Raw genomic sequence first — 19707 nt, 5'->3', positions numbered from 1 at the left:
CGTCTTCCCAAATCAACCGATTTAGAAGTAGAGAGTCCTAGCGTTCAAGTCTTAGTAAAGTCAGTTACTTTTACACGGATTTGAATACTAGATCGTGGATACCGGTGTTCTTTGGTGGTTGGATTTCAATTAACCACACATCTCAGGAATGGTCGAACTGAGACTACACTTCATTTACACTCGTACATCATCCTTTGAAGTATTATCTGAAAGGTAATTACCGGAGGCTAAACGGAAAGAGAAAGAAAGAAGCGGGCGGAATAATTACGTCTTTTGAGAAATAATCAGGCCGTAGATTTTTATTTTATTTTTGGCAGACAAACTAGTCTGTTTTCATTCCATACTCTAACTTTTGGATTTCGGCTCAAAAAGATGAATCTTAAATGATTATGCGACCTAAAAAGCACTCACAATAGTACTTGACTGTTGATTGCATGTTATCTTCAAAATAACCGCAGTAAATTAACCTTTGTAATCCCAGAACACCGTTAGCATCACTTTACCGTTAACGAAGATGTATAATTTTTTTTAGGCTAGCGTACTCTGACGTCTCCATTCCATATTCTGACGTTTGGATTCCGGTTCTGAATGATTAATTCTACTTTCATCACGAGTTATCTAAACAAGCATTATCTTCCGCTAAAAACAGACGTTTAGTTTATGTACAAATGTGAATCTGGATGTTTCTGATTTTGAATCGAATTTCTTGGAATCCACCTTGAACAAGTTTTGCGATAATTCGGCTTATACATAATGGAATGAACAATTACGATATCCGCTTTAGAAATTTCATAAATTTCCCAAATCTTTATGCGTCTTTCTGTGATTAAGATTTTGCAAATGCGATTTTGTAAAACGTCAGTAGAAAAGTTCATAGGTTTTCCGTTAAAGTTAGAAAATTGGTGACAATGCCCGAATAATTGATCAATTCACTTATAAAACTTTCACGGCTAGTACACTTTTTACCATACTGTTTTAACAACTGTGATTGAATTTCAGCCGATTTTACACCTTCTGAAAAGAAGAAAAATCTTATTAGAGTACGCCTTTTTTTTACGGTACACGTTTCAAGCGGAGGCGACATCTTGAAATAAACAAAAAAGGCTATAGTAATGGAAGTTCTTTTCGATCAGCTAATATTTTCTATGTCAGGGATGCCAACTAGAAAAATCGGATAGTTTCAATTTATTCTGTTAAATAATTTTTTCGTTGTTGCCATTTATTTATTTATTTTTAATAAAGATGAAGAAAAATAATAAATTTAAAAAATAAGTTCAGTATTTTCTTGAAATTCGCAATTTAAATCATATACCGGTAGAATATTTGTGTAATTATCAACCCCACAAACAGGAGATGGAATTTTTTAAAGTAACTTTTGATGAAGTATATTGTAAAAACTGATAATGACTGTTTTGCGGGTACAGTAATATAATATATTACTGTACTTTCATTTGCTAAATATCTCATGTTTCACTACGTGTTGTTAGATTAAAATACCCGTAATACTTACTAATACCGTATTATAATATTAATGTATTACGATATAGTAACATAATGTCGTAATTACATTATAACTGTCTGAAAGTAAGCTTAATTATGGGAAAGTTTAGAACTGAAATTATTGCATCAAATTTGTTAGATTATTTTATGTTTTTGTATTCATAAGCGGTCTAATAAACTGAATTTTTGTTTGTTCATTACAATAATATCTCGTTTTTAACAAAATGATTTTTACGCTAAATGTTTTTAAATGAAGTTACAAAAATAATTTTTTTTACTGTCTCCACTTTCCTGCTTTCTACGTTCGGAAATGTATAAATTATTAGCGAATTCTATTTCTTATTGCATATTTACAATATAAGAAATGAAAATTGTAGTATAATACACTAGATTAACTCAATATGTACATACTAGTCGGTGGGGGTGGAGCTTGGTGGATCACTGCGACCCAAGTCGGCGCAGGCGAGTCATGGGGTCGACCCAAGGGCTCCCCAGTGCCGCAGAGCTCGTTTCGCTCGCCATTCCCGTTTAGCGAAGACCCCCGCAATGTTTATTACCCTTATGATTGTGAGAATAATACTCATAAATAGCAATTAAAGTTTTCAAGCTTCATAGAAACCTGAAATAGTACACAGACTTTTGACGAGGAAAACTTAATTACTTATTTCTGTTGCCATGGTGATATAATAATAATTTAATTTTATATTTTTTTCATAATGAATATCTTTAATTGACTATTTCCCCCCAAAGGGAACTAAGGCCTTGTTATATGGCTTAAAACCTTCTCTGGGATATCAGGAATGTTCCATTTGAAAGCGGTCAGTCGGCTAGATCTCGCGTGGCGCGAGAACTTACAAATAAACAAACAGCAGAAAAAATTTCCGGTTTTTTATGTAAAATATTTTATTTTTTATTTTTTACTTTAATACTTAATACTTTGAATTTATTTTATTGTGTCCTAGTTTATTTTCTTTGCTATGACTAGAACACCATTTACTAATCATCATTGTGTGACGTAAAAAGTATTATTTATTTTTACGGTAATATTTAATTTCCAGATAGTATTATATTACTGGATTATTTTACATCGTTTTAATCTTTCATTGTATAAATTATATTGAACGTTTAACATTACTTAATGTATTCTTTGCCTTCCAAATATCAACATTTATATATTAAACGACCTGATAAATTGTATTTCAGATTTGTTACTGCACATTATTTAGTCGGTTAAAAAGTTTAGTCTTCTAGTATTGAAAATCAGAATGTCTGGCCCTAATTTATTTTAAATTATATCGCTTCACAATAGGTTGTAATCTCTATTGCAGTTCAGTTTTGTTCGATCTCATACCGTTCATTAATGATGTTAATTGAACCCGAATTGCCAAACTGAAGCTGTAGGGGACAAGAATTGATAGCCTAATAACAATAAATTTGAATCCGGGTCTGCAGATTACACAAAACAATTGATTAATATCAGTGCTAATTACTCATAGAATCGATCAATTAAGCGAATGAGTTTTAATCTCATTTAAATCCGTTAACTGTTGTTTTTACTTCTAATAGTATCTCAAAATTAAAAATTTATTATTTACAATTAATATGAAACGGTCATTATGTTTCATTATGAAGTAAGGCAATATTTTGTATTCGTAATGATTTTTTATAAAATTAGAATTGATAATTTTTAGATATTATATTGTATAGCTATATTGTGCTGTATCCTAAATAAGCGAAAGTACGCTAATCTGGTGAAATGTTTCAGATCTATGATCCTTTTCTAATCAAAAAACACAGTTTTAGCATTAATAATTCCTGAAGGGTTCATGTTCGTACGTAAATATGTCTATAGGTTAGTCTATTTTTTTCTTGTTATATCCAGCTTGTATGGACCGATTTGTATGAAATTTTCCACGACGATTTCTACATATGGGGCAATGAAAACGTTTAATTTTCATTTCAGTTGGTCTAGGAGGGAGATTCGGTCCTCATTGTTCCCGAATCTCAAAGGGTAGGTAAATTTTTTCATATAAAATAATTCCCTTTAGGTAGCAAAGATAATTTCTGATGGTGTTTGGTCTTTTATTCAAACAGCCATAAAAGGGAGGGATGGCAAAAAAACTTTTTTTATCGTTCCTGAACTCAATCGTATTATTTTATGATTAAATTATTTCATTACATTAGTATATAACTTCGGTTATATGTTTGGACGATTTCATTTAGCGACGGAGGTAAATAAGCCTAGTTACATAATTAATCACTAGATAAGTAACAGAAAACCCTAGTAGGTCTATAGATTTGTTTTGAGCTGCTTTTGAAACAAGAAAATGACCAGAAAAGAAAGGAAGTGTTTCCGGACCTATATTTATATAATTTTTTTTTTCATCTGTAAAAAGAACATGTCCCGAAATTTTTCCCACTTCATGAAACACTTGTACGTACATTTAATAGGAAAATTAATATTTATATTCCCTTGATATTGAATGAGAATTTTAATTATCGTAATGAAAAAAGTAAAAGAACTCTTGCGCTATTCTGCGCAAGAATATGGTCTTTTTGTTTTAATATTTCGCAGTCAAAAAGGCACTGATTTTAAGAGTATAACACACTACATACGTTCAATTAACGAGTAGACTCGTTAAAAAGCGGGCGATATGCTCCCTTTTAGGCGCTGGAATCCTTCAGAGGGGGCGGTAGAATGCCCACAGATAATTGGGGGCGTTCAGGCGGTCTAGGAAGGCGATGGCTGATTAAAAAAAAAAACCAAAAATCATGTTTTCCTAATATTACAAACTAAAATTAAATACTTACTACACTAGTACAAAAACGTTTTCAATTGAAAGTTTTGTTTTAAATATTGAAGAATATGCTACCACAATTGTTGTTATATAACTAATTATATAGGTACAGTTTTAATTTTTTTGAAAGCAATTTTAATAAAAATACTTCTAAATATGATTGAATATGCGTTTTAATTGCTCTCATTTAAAATGAACTTTCAACTCAGAAATGGGATATGCCACGTTTAAAAACAATAATTGAAATTGCTGTTTTTAAGAGCGCATCTTAAAAACAGCAATTGCTATTATGATTTTTAACAGATGGTAAAATTTGTTTATTCTCAATGTGGGCGGTGGGCGAAAAAGTTTGACAATCAATGGAGTAGATCCTACACACAAGCATCCAGTTTCAACTCACTCATCACTGCGATTCGCTGCATAAGCGCGTATGAAAAATACACCAATACAAATTAAACATAACCCCAAATTGAGGTTATGATGTCTGTTGTCGACTTTAAATTGAGCTTAACTGAAGAACGACTCATCAATATTCATCAAATTTTCACGTGCGTAACGTTAGATACAATATTTCATCGTATCTTAATTTCGATGAAATTGATATAATAGTTTTGGAGAGCTTTCAGAGCACAAATGTTATACATATCCCTGTATATATAATATATATAAGGAAATTACATTTTAAGTGAATGGTATTTTCATATTTCTCATACCTCAAAACATAAAGAAAATTCAAATTTCACTCCACCTCAACGTAAACTTTGCGATGGAAAGAAGTCCCGTACTTTTCTTCGTAAAGTCTGTAAACGTGTAAGCGTTCAAGTGATATCGAATCTTGGATTACTAATACTCCAACCTCTGCAGTTTAAATATTAAGGTTGATATAATATATTTTGTTTAAATAATACAACATTAATTTTTTTGTTTTTACCACAAAATTATTATCAGTTAAACTTATGAAGATATTCAGAATTTCTAAATGTATTAAAATTAATATTTTTCAAAAATTACTTCAATATATCGTAAAATATTTGTTTACCATGACGCAATATTTTATATTTCATATGATTGTGGCCGTGTTAACTTTAAGGTTACAGCAATAGCCTACGTCGAGCTAATAGTTTATATGGTCAATACACTCACCAGTGCTAGTATAACCTTTGACCTCAAGACTACCCACAAACGTTTTACGCGTAATCAAGGTCATATTGTTACAGAACTTGTAGAATTAACTTTGCTATATAACTCTTCTATCATTTTCATCATTGAAATTCTTAACTCTAAAAAAATTTTACATGTCTCAATGCCACTTCATTTTAATACCCTATACATTCATTGTATTAAAAGGTTTTATAAAAATTTTTACATTTTTACTTTCCCCTCTAGATTGCGCTATAGCAGAGTTATAACTATAGAAGGAAAGCATTGAAATCGGTCCAATTTGGGCATATGCGGTTTTCACCGAATCTTGATATTTTGAGATCTAAGGAACCCAAAAACCCGGATGGAAATTTTCCGGATGTTAATCGTATATTACATGTGTGTGTGTTCGGTGTTGGCCTCTAAATCACTTTATACTTCCAGAACTACTGGACCGATTTCGACCAAACATGATCACATTACGTTTGTATATGGGGGCTTTGATGCCATTAAATTTTCATCTTAAAAGGTCAAGCGGGTGAGGCTGTACACCAAGGTCACCCTCAGTTTCTCGACATTTCGCCTAATTAAGGTCATATTTTTGTTAAGCACATTTGTTAACAAAAAAAAAAAAATGATTAGGCAAAATCGCACCCTCACCATATTCTAAACTACTGGCTAAGCGGGTATACTGCCTCAATAATACAAGGAGCGCTAGTGTGCCAGACACTTGATTTGAAATTTCACAGGGTTGCCAACCAAATTATTTTTTACATTTTAAATAATAATTATTTATTTAATTTACTTAATATTTTAAAGGTTAGTAGCACTGATGTGCAGCTGTTGTAGTCCTCTGTCACGTTGTGATGTCACAGGTGAGCGGTAGAATTAAATAAATGAATAATATTTAAAGTGTAAAAAAGTAACTCGGTCTGGTTGGGTCTGGAACTGGATCGCCAGGTTGACTCGTTACCTGGTAGATTAAGCCTCGCGTCTAACAGCCTGCGAAATCTGTTCTATGTAAGTTGTGAAATTACATGAGTTTAGTTAGTGCTGACCCAACCCACCGGGTTGGTCTAGTAGTGAACGCGTCTTCCCATATCAGCTGATTTTGAATTCGAGAGTTCCAGCGTTCAAGTCCCAGTAAAGTCAGTCATTTTTATACGGATTTGAATGCTAGGTCGTGGATACCGGTGTACTTTGGTGGTTGGATTTCAATTAACCACACATCTCAGGAACGGTCGACCTGAGACTGTACAAGACTACACTTCATTTAACGCATACATATCATCCTCATTCATCCTCTGAAGTAATATCTGATCGGTAATTCCCGGAGGCTAAACAGAAAAAAGAAACAAAAAGAAAAGTTAGTGCCGACCTGTCGCCATTGGTACCGTCATATCTGTGGGAATTAATTACGGTATGTGTGCGTGCTTTAGTTACAATCATTGAATTAAAGAACGAGAGAATCTATTTAAATAAAATGATAGATAAATATTTTTAATTAAGTTGTGTGTATTTTTGTGTAAGCCGTGCATCAGAAACAACTGTGTTGTCAGCTCTTTTTTTAGAGATTTTATTTTCATTCTGTTTAATTTTTTTTTTTTTTTTTTTTTTAATTTGAAAATTCGTTATTTTAGTATATTATATGATTATTTAAGTATTTTTATAAAATGTATATTACGGGTAGAACGCTGACCGAAATCAGAACTTACAGTTAAGACTCAATATTAGCTTCTTATACTATTCCATGAAAATAAAAAATCTACTTGAATTATTTTAATAGTGTTTAATTAAGTTTCATAAAAAAAATTTAGTGTAGAAATAGTACTTCTAAGTTTTTATTTCTTCGCGTAAGTTAGTTTTTTTTTTTTTTTTCTACTAACGGGAACTATTTTATACAGTCCGGAAATAGATATAAAGAAATTAATAAATTTTATTACCTTATTTTATCTACTTTCACTTTTTGGATAATGTAATAAATATCAGCAAATATTTAATGACTAAAAATGGTATTATGTAGAAATAAATTTTACTGTACAATATTATGATATTACTGGGAAAATGTTGATTATAATTACAAAAGTTTATTAATAACGTCTAAAGACATATAATAAAGGTTGAAATAAAGTTAGTCGTAAAACCAAAATATTTTCACTTCCGAGGTTAACATTCAAAAATAAAGTAATAAATTAAAACTTGTATTCTTTTCTTAAAAACGTTTCGCTTTCTGCCTTATTATTGTTTCCAAAATTAATCGATACTGTATTAGAATATAATAAATATTAAAAAAATATTAAATGTTATTACATAAATTTATATAACTACAATCTATATATATACATATATATATATATATATATATATATATATATATGTTCAAAATCTTATATATACGAAAGTTCTTCACCGATTGATTGCTTTGAAATTTTGACACAACGTTGCATTCGAATACGCGCGAATTTTTATATACCTACTATTTATATACCTAAGATGTCTTACCTGTGACGGGTAAAAACATGCTTTTTTTGAAAAACAGCTCAATCTGTTGGACGTAAAAGCAACACACGGTATACTAAATATTTTACTATTCCATTTCAATATTTTCTGATATGTGTGTCTGCTGTAGACTAAAAAACTACTGGACCGATTTACGCGCGGAGAAAAAGGAAGGAAGAGAAAAATCGAAAAAGGTAAAAGTGATGAAGGGGAAAAAAATAGAAAGGGGAAAGGAGAAAAAAGAAAGGGGGAAAGGGACATAAGGGAAAGAGAAATGGGGTTAAGAAAGGGATATGAGGATGAAAAGGGGAAATTTTGGGGAAAGTAAAGGGGGAAAATTGGGGGAAGGGAAAGGGGGAATATGGTAAATATGAGAACGGGAAAAGGGTAAAAAGTAAAGGGGGAAGGGAAAGGAAAAGGTTAAATTTTGTGAAGTTCCGTAAAGTTCATTTTGTCAATGTTTTATCAAACTCTCAGTTGTTTATATATATATATATATATATATATATATATATATATATTATACTCAAATCTAGAAATAGCGAAGTATAGAGTCTGCTAGTATATGTATATATATAAAATATCCATTTCCCTTCACGGTTAGGCCATCAAGGACCTCACAAATATCATTTCATATATTTTCTTTCTTTTTCTTCCAGAAATTCTTCATTCTTTCCGACTCTTTAGCTCTTCTTGCTTCAGTCCATTCTCATCTGTTCAGTTTTTTAACTTACAGGAACCTTTAATTCAAACATTTTATTTTTGTATTGTTTTCGATCTAAACAGTCATTTTCTGTAAAGTTGGAACTTTTTGTGCTCTTCTTTCATCTGTTTAACATAACCACCTTGACCTTTATAATTTATAAGTTTATTGAAAGTTGTTTGTTTAGCCTTGATTGGTTCTTTCGAACCGTGTATCCGTAGAATTTTATTCGTCGTTTTCTTATTACTTGCTTTTCTTTAACTCATTTTTTTTTTTCATGTTTGTCCTCAAATGTTGCATCGTTAATTTAACAACTACTTCCTGACGTTATCGATTGATGAAATTTTGCACAGTTGTTAAGGTCGGGTGACAATATAATATTTCACCATTAGTTTTGCAAACATCCTCCAGTACGGGGGTGTAAATTAAGAGTGGAAATTAAGGGTGCAGATATAATAATTAACATGCTCTTGCCCATTGATGAAATTTTGCACAGTTACAAAAGTCGGGTGACAGTAATGATAGTTAATTAAGTAAATGAAATAAAAACTTCACTATTTCGTTACTTCGTATAGTAAATGTTTGATTGAAAATTTGTTTGATATTTTATACATTTCAATATATGATGTTATCTTTTGTAATCCTAATTAAACTCATGCAATATATGATAATAATTTGATTAAAGTACGATTAAAAAGTTTAAAGCAAGATTTTTAAAATTTTGAATAATTTTTGTAATATTATTGTTAATTCCAGGTCTTCAATTATTTGTTTTTTTTTATCTCAGTCTGTGGCATTCTTGTGTTCTTGGATCGTAAATCTTTCTTAAAATTCTTCTTTCTATCTTAACTAGTCTTTCTATTCTAGTTATATTTGTAATTTTCATTCCGTATAAAATGATTGGAAAAGCTATTTTTATTATAAACATTTTTTGTGTAAAAGTTTGTTGTTCTAATTTGTGTGTTTAGGTTTCAATCATTAGTTTATCTGCTCCATTTTTACTTATTAGTTCTCCAAGATATTTAAAATGGTCCGTAATTTTAATTTTGTCATACTTTGTTTCCATTGTCTTTTTGGGATATTTACTGGTTCCTGTCATCATCTCTGTTCTTGAAAAGGAGATCTGCAAGCCTGTTTTTCAGCTACTTCTTTCAATTGGTTAATTTTGTTGATCGCTTCTTGTTCTGATTCTGAAAAAGAGTGCTAAGCTTTCAGCAAAAGCTAGACATTCAATCTTGACGTTCTGATTCCTTGTTCCTTTTTTTGTAGTCATTATTCTCCCAGAAGATTTTCATGACTTTATGCAAAACCAAGTTGAAAAGTCATATCGTCCAAGTTTTATATATCTTCTGTTACGATTACAAAAAAAAAAAAATAATAATAATTATAAAAAATTATAATTTTTAATAAACCTCTGATATTTCCACCCTTACTATTGGTAGAGATACGGTTGTATCCGTTGATACGAAAGTGTTGTTTCACCATGTATTATAAATTAAACGTAATATTAAAGTTATGTCGAGTAAATTTTATATTACATTTTTTTTAAATTTATTATTAACTCATCACCTTTGGGCTTGGTAGAGGGAGGAACGCGACGTTGCTTGAGTCATTTCGGCTTTAAATTAAATAGATTCCTCGCTGATATAAAAGTTGAAGTCCGATGGATCTGGCAACCTCTTCCTCTTCATGACAATCATGTAATATTAAATTTAGAAAACGTCAATAAAACTCTCACTTTGTAACTTAATTTTATTATTTAATTACAATAAATTCTTAACAAAGCCAATGTAGATAATGTTATTATATTCGTCTCTCTACAAGCTAAAGTGTCAGAGATTTAATATTTTCATAAAAATTAAAATTATTAAAAATGGGGTAAATGCTTACTTTATTCATTTAAATTTCGAAAGATCCATTTAAAATCATTATCACTAACAACGGTAAAAGATTTAAAACAATTTAATTATAAATCTTGCAAGCGACCAACCAATCTTACGAACAAAGCCCTCAGAAAAAGAGCTTTACAAACAGGTTATTTTTTTAAATTTATTTAAAATTCTTCTCCAGTGTCTGAAATTTTTTTTAGATGATAATATATTTCCGAGATATTTCCTCCTCCCAAAAATTGATGTTGTATATTATTTGATCGGGTAGTAAGAGTGTAAGTTTTTATTTTTTAATTTGTCATGTTTTTGTCGCGATTTATTTTTTCAATTTATTTTCGTTATATGTAAAATTATACATAAACAAATTTTCAATATTTTTCTTCTGTACAGATTTAATCTCGCCTTTTTCCCTCTTATAATATGTGCTTATTGATTGATGCCGTATTTACCTCTGTTTTTTTTCGTAATGTTTAATCTACTTTATGTTCATATTATTTCTTTTTTTTTGTTGCAGTCATTAGTACCAGAACGAGAGATGCACGCTATTAAGAAGGGGTTGTTATGGCAACAACGTGAACGATTATTTTCGAGATGGAAAGAAAGATATTTCATATTAACCCGTGATTACCTTCACTGTTTTAAAAGATCATCCGGTACAGATAAGATCTCAAATCTTGGGCAGTTCCTTTTTAAAGTAAGTATGTTGTATATATAATTTTTTTTATACAATTTTTTTTAAATTTTATTATTAAATATTATTTTTTGTTATTTATTATAAACTGAATAAGTTTATTCTTTAAAGTATTTTGATCATTAACATTGAATTAATAATGGAGATTATCGGTTGTAAATTAATTATAGATATGAATTCAGATCGAAATAGAAAATTTATGTCTCCTTTTTCAAAAATCTTTCATACATTTTGAATTTTGAAGGTATGTCTGTTTATCAGTCCAGCATTTTTTATTTTCTATGATATACGTTGTAATGTGTTCAAATACTGAACAGTTCCGCCACGGCCCAGTGAAATGAATGTGATATGTATGACATAATGAGTAAGTGCTTGTACAGACTCAGCCCGACATGAGTCAGGTAACCCGATCGGGTTAACTGTATCTCAATCACGAAAGTAACATAGAAAAGAAACTAGTTTTTACTAGGATTTGATCCTCAGAACCTTCGACGTCGAAAATCAGCTCTAAAATAAGTGATTTGCGATGAAGAGTTAACTACTAGACCGGTCCGGTGAGATAGTCCATCAGACAAAATATCGTAAGAAACTTCACATGCGTGTGTTCATAAAGAATACAGGAAACGAAACGATCAGTTAAGTTAAGCATCCGACTAATTTTAGTTTGCAAAGAAGTTGCTAATTTTTTTGTTGAAAAAACTATTGAACTTAGTATCTCGTATTTACTTACAGAATGATTAAGTATGGAAACGGCATCGTTATTTCAAAACTGAGGAATACTAGGAGATAGAAGAAACAAGTGCGATCTTCATACAGTTACAAAATTATCACTTTATGGTGTTTGAAATTATTATCCGCTACAATGATCAAACATTTTGCTATTTTGTACGAAGTTAAGGAAGTATTGTGATCGCGATAAAATTTTGGTTTTCAGATTTCAACGGAAATATCCATTTTGACCATCCCTGAATACATTTTGACTAGTTTCGGCGTGACGTCTGTACATACGTATGTATCTCGCATAACTCAAAAACGGGTAGCCGTAGGATGTTGAAATTTTGAATTTAGGACTGTTGTAATATCTAGTTGTGCACCTCCACTTTTGATTGCAGTCGACTGAACCAAAAGTGTCCAAAAAAGCCCAAAATCAAAAGAAATTTAGATTTTTTACTTTTTGTTAACTGCAGTAGTAAGTCCTCATTGAGAGCTTTTCAACGATATATCATAAGTGGTACTTATTTTCATTGGTTCCAGAGTTGTAGTCAAATAAAATTTTAATGAAATATTTGGATCTTAGGGGAAAGCACATCGGTTCGAATCAGACTTCACCTCCTTTTTTTAAACTTTTTTTTTAAATTTAAATATATCGATTTATTAATAAGTATTAACATCTCATTGTAAAAAACATTTTTACGATGAATAATTAAATAACAAAAAAAAATTAAAAATATCAGAAGTTTTTAATGAAATAAAATTTTACGTACTTTTCATTTTAAAAAAGTGTGGTAAATGTAATTTACCATACCCTCCTAGGTACGGGAGAAAAAAATGTAATTTAATAGGCATACAAGGAAGTTATATGTTGTCCACATTTTTTTTAAATAGGAAAGCGGACGGACAAGTGATACATGATTTTAATGTAAAGCTTTACGACAAAAAAAAAATGGTGATACCTTTTTGTTGATAAATACCTTCGTTTTCTAGTTATAAGTAATCAAATTTGCAAAAAATGGGAAAATCGCGGTAGTAATAAAACGAGATAAAATGCCCCGTAGTAACTTTTTTATTTCCTGTTACCTTTAGAATTACATCCAATCTTCCAACAGTTAATAACAATTCCAACAGTTGATGTTGGAATTAATGACCCAAACACTAATAATTGTACGTTAACCTGTAAGTGAATTTCGGTAGTTAATCATGCGATTCCATTAAGGTATAAATAATGCTTAACTTTTTAAATTAAAAATTTAATTTGACCCGTTGTAATACGATCAATAAAAGTTTTTTATAATAAGATTTCTTTTATGAATGCAGACAAGATATAATATTGCATTATTTTTCATAGAAAGAAATATTAATTTGTGCTTTACACTGCTTTTCCCAGTCTTTTTTTATAACGTTAAGGTCTGAATTAAAAAAAGACTTAATTACACCCGTATTTCCCTGAAAGTAATGATCATAACTATAGAACCAGCCTCTAGAATAAGTAGAGCAAAATATCACTTTTAGTGCTTTTTATTATATATCTATGAGCTTGAACAGTATATTCAGTTTATTAAGAAAGCTATGGAAAACAATTCGCATTTCTCATTCTTTTTTTTTCTTTTTTAGGAACCTAGTTCCGTATTCTTGAGAAAAGATATGCTACTTTTGGTAATTAACTACTGAGTAATGTCAGTTCGCCCAAAACCGTTCGTGTTAGTATGAAATCTGGACAACATATTGAGCAAATACAAATACGTTTAATTAAAGTAAATTCCTCTGTAAAAATATATAGATTTCTATTTTGTGTACTACAATATTCGTTTCGCTTGTTTCGGCATATAAACATGAAACGGGATTCATCACAAAAATACCGGGTGTTAAAAATGAATATCCGTGTTTTAAAGTTATGTTTATTACGTTTTACTTACGTTGATAAATTATACGTGAAATGAAAGAGCGACTCAAATAGTTTTTCCTATAAGTTTTCGTTGTACCGTTTGTCACACGGCACGCATTTTACCGATAGGAGAGTTCATCCCGTACTTTAATCAGCAAGTCTGGAGTAATTGAATCCTTTGTCTCAAGTCGGATAGGTCAGCTGGTAACGGTGGCACAGACACTTATTCCTTTATAAACCCTCAAAGAAAAAAAAATCGCACGGAGTCAGATCGGGCGAACGTGGAGAATACGGCATACAAGCCCTGTCATCTGGTCCCTGGCGATCAATCCAGCGGTCGGGGAGAATTTCATTCAACCAATCACGTACAGCGTTACACCGATGAGGAGGCGCACCCTCTTGTTACCAAATAAAGTTATCTGGATCGTATCGCAGTTGAGAAAACATTTCCTAGGACTGCGCACAAAAGACTCTCTTAGACGTTCAACATTGTTTTCGGACACAGTCGGTCGTCTTGTACTCTTTCCTTTAAAAATACAGCAAATGAATACAAATTATTTATAGCATCTACAAATGTTATTGTCACTCGAGGGATCACAACGGAACGCACGTTGAACGGTAATTACAGATTCACAGTTTGCAAACTGCAAAACACAGAACGCTTTCTATTCGGGGAGAGGGTCGCCATCTTTGCTACTGGCGTTTTCAAGCGAAAGGTATAAAAAACAGTTTATGATAAACTGTTGTATAATTACATAAAATAAGGAAATTATACATTTATTATGCTTATATATGTGTGATAGTTTTTCGGTCTTTAATCCGGAGGTCCAGGATTCGAATTCCCGTCAGATACGTCATTTTTTACACGGTACAAAATTAATTTATCATTCATCTATAACAGGAGTATGTAAATAGTTCTCTTGTCCTCATCTATTGTTTATTCTTACTATGTAAAAAATAAATAAAAATAAAGTCTTATTATTTACTTATTTGTTTTGTATTTATCCATGTTGATAGTTCTTAATATTTCCCGTAAGTGAATAGTTAACATCGCTCCCTTAAGATCAAGAAATAATATAGCAGGATCTCTTGGGTTTTCCTAATGAAGTAACTGTGGGATTTTCTTTGTATGAATTAATGACACTACATAGTCATTACTTCGGTTTTATTTAAACAAGAAAATGTGTAAAAATATTTTACAATGCTTTCATTTTAGGTCGTGTTCTTTTTCTACATTATAAACATTTAATCGTGAAAGAGGAATTTAATAGGTAAAAGTAAATTTTTTCCTTAAAATAAATACTACATTGTCTTATAGAGGTTTTATATTATATAAAGTGCTGTAACTCCGTGAGCTCATTCATGCGAGTCAGTTTATATTTCTGAATCTACGTCTGCATAGTATTCAAAAATAGCACGTTAATAATCTCATATCTTATATCATTTTTGTTTTCTGTGTCGGGTAATGATATCAGTATTTCAATGTCAAAATTGTATGTAAGTTGCAACACGATATCAAATCACGACCTTTTCAGTTATATTTAGCTGATACGGGTGAGAACCAGATTTGTTTACAATAATGTAATAGTATTTTTTGAATTAAATTTTATATTTTTAATTATTACTATTGATTATGTATTACAAAGAATTTTTGTATTTTCGATATTCTGGAATAGAAAAGTTAAAACTACTCTTCTTCATTATTTATGGTTGTTTTATTACGAATGATTTAAAATTTTGATTAGAATATTATTTAGATATTTAATATATTTTTAGCACGATTTCTATCTATAAAGTGAAAAAAATTATGTTTTCAAAATTACCAAAAAGAAGTAATTTTAAAATTAAAAAAAAACACGTTCTTTATAATCCTTGGATTCTCTACAGACATTGAATATTTTTGCGTGATTTTTTTTTATTAATAAAATTAATTGTAGATGTAGAAAAATATATTTTAAAAAAATTTTATATTTTAAAAGATTAAATAAACTTTAAAAGCATATAAAAATTTATTGAGATAACTCTTTCAGATTCGGTTGAGGCTTCATTTCATAGCAAAACTCATAAAGTTTGTCACCCAACATTCAATTTGTTTCGATATTGCTTCCATTTGTAATGCGGGATAAATCCCACGTGAAGACGATTACATTCCACATTGTAGCCAGCCTGTCGGGCGTTACCTCTGCAGTTGCGGCGTTAATTCGAAGTCTTGACTCAACATGATCAGCAGGCAAAGGTGGTACACAAACCGGATCTGTAATTAAATCCCATAAGACAAAATCTAGCGGGGTCAAATCTCGAGAGCGAGATGGTTTTACCACCAATCCACCGATCTGGGAATCGACTATCAAGAAAATCTCTGACTTCTAAGCGGTAGTGAGGTGGTGCCCTGCCTTGCTGACACTAATGCTAACGTCTAAGTGAAGAATTATTAAATTTTCAAACGTGTCCAGATATACGATACCATTTACGGTTGCCTCCTGAACGAAGAACGGGCCGTACAGTCTTTGTTTGCTAACGGCACAAAACCTTTGACCTTAGGTCTATCAGGTATTTGTTACAAAGCTTCATGAGGGTTTTCGTTACCGTATTTGTCAGTTAAGGGTTCACCTTGCCACAGATGTGAAACTGTTGACTCGTCACTAGAAACGCTTTGTATATAAAGCAACTTGTTCTGATTGATTCATAATCAATGCCCAGCAAAAAAAAAAAACTGAAGATAAACTGATGTAGATTTGTATACATATTCTTCTTACGGTGTAAGTGCACATTAAGAAAGGATTTTTTTAAATTCCGTGTTTAAAGAGTTAAAAATGGAGAAACAACGAAATTTACAATTTTTTTTTTTTTTTGATTTCTTGGTAACAAATTAAGATATCTTAATTTTTTGTGTCTAATTTTCATGTGATTATCTAAAAACTAATTTCTAGATGTTTTGAAATTCGGAATTTAAAAGGGTTAAAATGGATTTTGAAGTTTTTTTGAAATCCGGCTATTTTTTTTTTTTAATTTCTTGATAACAAATAATGTAGATATCAACTTTGTTGGTGTATAATTTTCATGTAAATATCTAAAAACCAATTTCTAGATTTTTCAAAATTCAACCTTTGAAAGATGACGGTGAAAAAAGGTAAAAAAAAATTGAAGAATATTTTTGGTCGTTAATAAGGTGAGTTTTTATTTAAGGGTAAATGTTAATAACAATTGTGAAAAATTCAAAAATGACGAAGTAAATCGTTTCGACCCTATTTTTAAACGATAATCAGTTAAAGTCGAAATATACAGAGGGAAAATGTAACAAAAAACAATCAAAAGTCGTTAATAGTAATTTGTTTTCTCACAGTTTACCGTTTACTACAAAGCTAACAATAAAAACATTTCGCTTTGTTTTACACCACCAACCTCATTAGACCAGATAACGCTTTTTGGCCAATTTCCCTGTTTTTTCTCCATGGATGCTTTCAAAGTATCGATCAGAGGTAACCATGCAGGAAACATCGTCGTTATTTCTTTAGTTGTCCAAATTAGAAACCACATCCTAAAAATAATTCGTTCATATCAATCCCTAGATCTTGATTTCCTTTTGCATTTAAATTCCGTTCGAGAATTTTTATTTTTTTATTTTTTTAGCAAATCCTCTTTGTTAATTCTTCCGATTTCACCAAACTCGATTGGCGTTTCTATATAAGCAATTCTGCCGATCTCCTTGGAGGAGTGATAGCGTCTCGACCTTTAATCCAGGGATCCCGGGTTCGAATCCCGTTCATGCATGACATTTTTCATACGCTACAAAAATTCCATATATATTATTCACACGTTATAAGTTTCTCTCTAAGCATCTGTGGTGAATTAATTATTAATTCATTAAGGAAAAGAAAAAATGTATTTTTATTTTTGTTATTCGTATCGTAGACTCCTTACACGAATTTTTTTCTCATCCCAGTTGGCTTCTCTAAGGAAAGATCAAATGTAGTAGATTTAAATAAAAATAACTTATAAATTATTTTAACAATAAATAAAATAAATAGAAATTTTATAATTTCTTATAAATTATAAGAAATTTTGTCGTATGAAAATTTTACATTAAATAGTTATTTACTCCATTTATTACTATTACTACAAAATTGATAACAAAATATAATATAGAAGTCGTGTTAAAAAACACGACTTCCAAAAAAAAACTTTGCTGTTTAATATAAGATAATTAAAGAACATATGGGTGACAATTTTGTATATAGTATTTTTATATAATTTTTTTCAAATTTTTTAAACGTAAATATATTTATATAGAATATGACACTCCCCGTAACGTAAACATTCCAACGCGGGATCATAAATATACTTAAAAATACATTACACTCTCTTTGAGCTGCGTAGGAGTTCCTGCGATTAAAATGTGCTCCTTAAATTACTAGCGGACGTACAGGTTTTAAAAAAACTATCATGTTCCTTCTATAATTATCATTTTTATATTCAGAGCCAAACATTCACAGTTAAAAAATTTAAAAAGTCAATATCTTCATTTTGGAGTGGGATTTTCAAGTACCATCGAAGAAAAGCTGCAAGTCTGTGGGTATTAATCCTTAGATTGCAGTCTTATCCCCAATCTTACCTAGCGAGGACTCCAAAATGGAACCAGAGAACGTTTTGTATAAAGTCACCTTCAGTTCGAAAAAATTAAACAGAAATAGAGAGGTATGATAAAATATGTTAAAGATAAATAATAACCAACTAGGTTTATCAGATACAGATTTTTTTTTTTTTTTGTATATGTTATCATGGAAGATCGAAATTAGAGAATATCGACACGTAACAAATACGTCGGTGAAATACCGAAATATTTGCTTATTCGGACCTTCGCCGGTACGTGTCGGCGGAAACAGATGAGCTCTGGCGGGGGTCGAAACGATAACTAGGAATTAAAAAAAAAAATTACCCGTAAAATTACTATATATGTATAGTGATTCACGAAAAATGTAATAACTTTCAGGATTTCCTTTACCGGTGAAAATAAAGAAGAAAGTTCACATAAATATCGGTTCAAATGTGTTTCTTTAGCCAGTGTCGGCTGACGAAACATTTCGCATTGATTTCTGCGCCTTCCGTAAAAATTAAGCCAAACTGTACTTCTTAATACACAAATAAAGTGGTAAATTTTGAGGTTTTTCTTATGAAATCTGGCCCAAAAAATTACAACAAAAAAACATGAGTGACTGAGTGGTTCAGTCAATGACAATGGAACATGCTATATAGTCTTCTCATAACGTTTATACAGTAAAAGTCCTCTTTAATAAATTAATTTATTATTATCACATTTTAATTTATCAGTTTTTTTTAAATATTTAACTGTTTAATATGTTAAAGAAGTTTCTTTCTTAACGACAAGAATTTTAATCGATGTCTTTTTTTCTATTGATGAATAATCTTTGTTAACTATTATGGAGTGGCATTTATGAATCTATTTAAAAACCCTTCAATAAATCAGGAAACGGTAGTTTCATTTCAATGATACTTTTATTGAAATTATTCAATATTCAATTTAAATATTACGTTGCACTTTCCCATTACGTTATTTATTTTTATGTGTGTGTGTGTGTGTGTGTGTGTGTGTGTGTGTGTGTGTGTGTGTGTGTGTGTGTGTGTGTGTGTGTGTGTGTGTGTGTGTGTGTGTGTGTGTGTGTGTGTGTGTGTGTGTGTGTGTGTGTGTGTGTGTGTGTGTGTGTGTGTGTGTGTGTGTGTGTGTTAGAGAGACAAAAAGTGAGAGAGTGGGCTATAGTAGAAAACTGGTAGAATAACAGGTTTTATTTTTTCTTCCTTCTTAACCAATTTCAAAAAAGGAAGAAACTTTCAGTTAGACCGGTATGAATAGTTACGAAAAATTTGAA

General features: G+C 30.7%; 1 protein-coding gene across 4 annotated transcripts in view; it reads left to right on the top strand.

The window, feature by feature from the left end:
• LOC142319715 (uncharacterized) overlaps positions 1-19707 on the top strand; it is a 401182-nt gene that overhangs the window by 324134 nt on the left and 57341 nt on the right. For all 4 annotated transcript variants that reach the window (XR_012755261.1, XM_075357303.1, XM_075357302.1 and 1 more), the window contains one exon: positions 11044-11223. Coding sequence is in view for 3 of the 4 variants with exons in the window: in XM_075357303.1 (XP_075213418.1) it covers positions 11044-11223 (180 nt within the window). In the remaining variant the exon portion in view is untranslated. The remainder of the gene's footprint in view (positions 1-11043; positions 11224-19707) is intronic.

Source organism: Lycorma delicatula, chromosome 2, assembly GCF_047948215.1.
Source record: "Lycorma delicatula isolate Av1 chromosome 2, ASM4794821v1, whole genome shotgun sequence".
Taxonomy (NCBI): domain Eukaryota; kingdom Metazoa; phylum Arthropoda; class Insecta; order Hemiptera; family Fulgoridae; genus Lycorma; species Lycorma delicatula.
The sequence above is the reverse complement of the archived record's forward strand: the minus strand, read 5'-3'. Positions and strand labels throughout refer to the sequence as shown.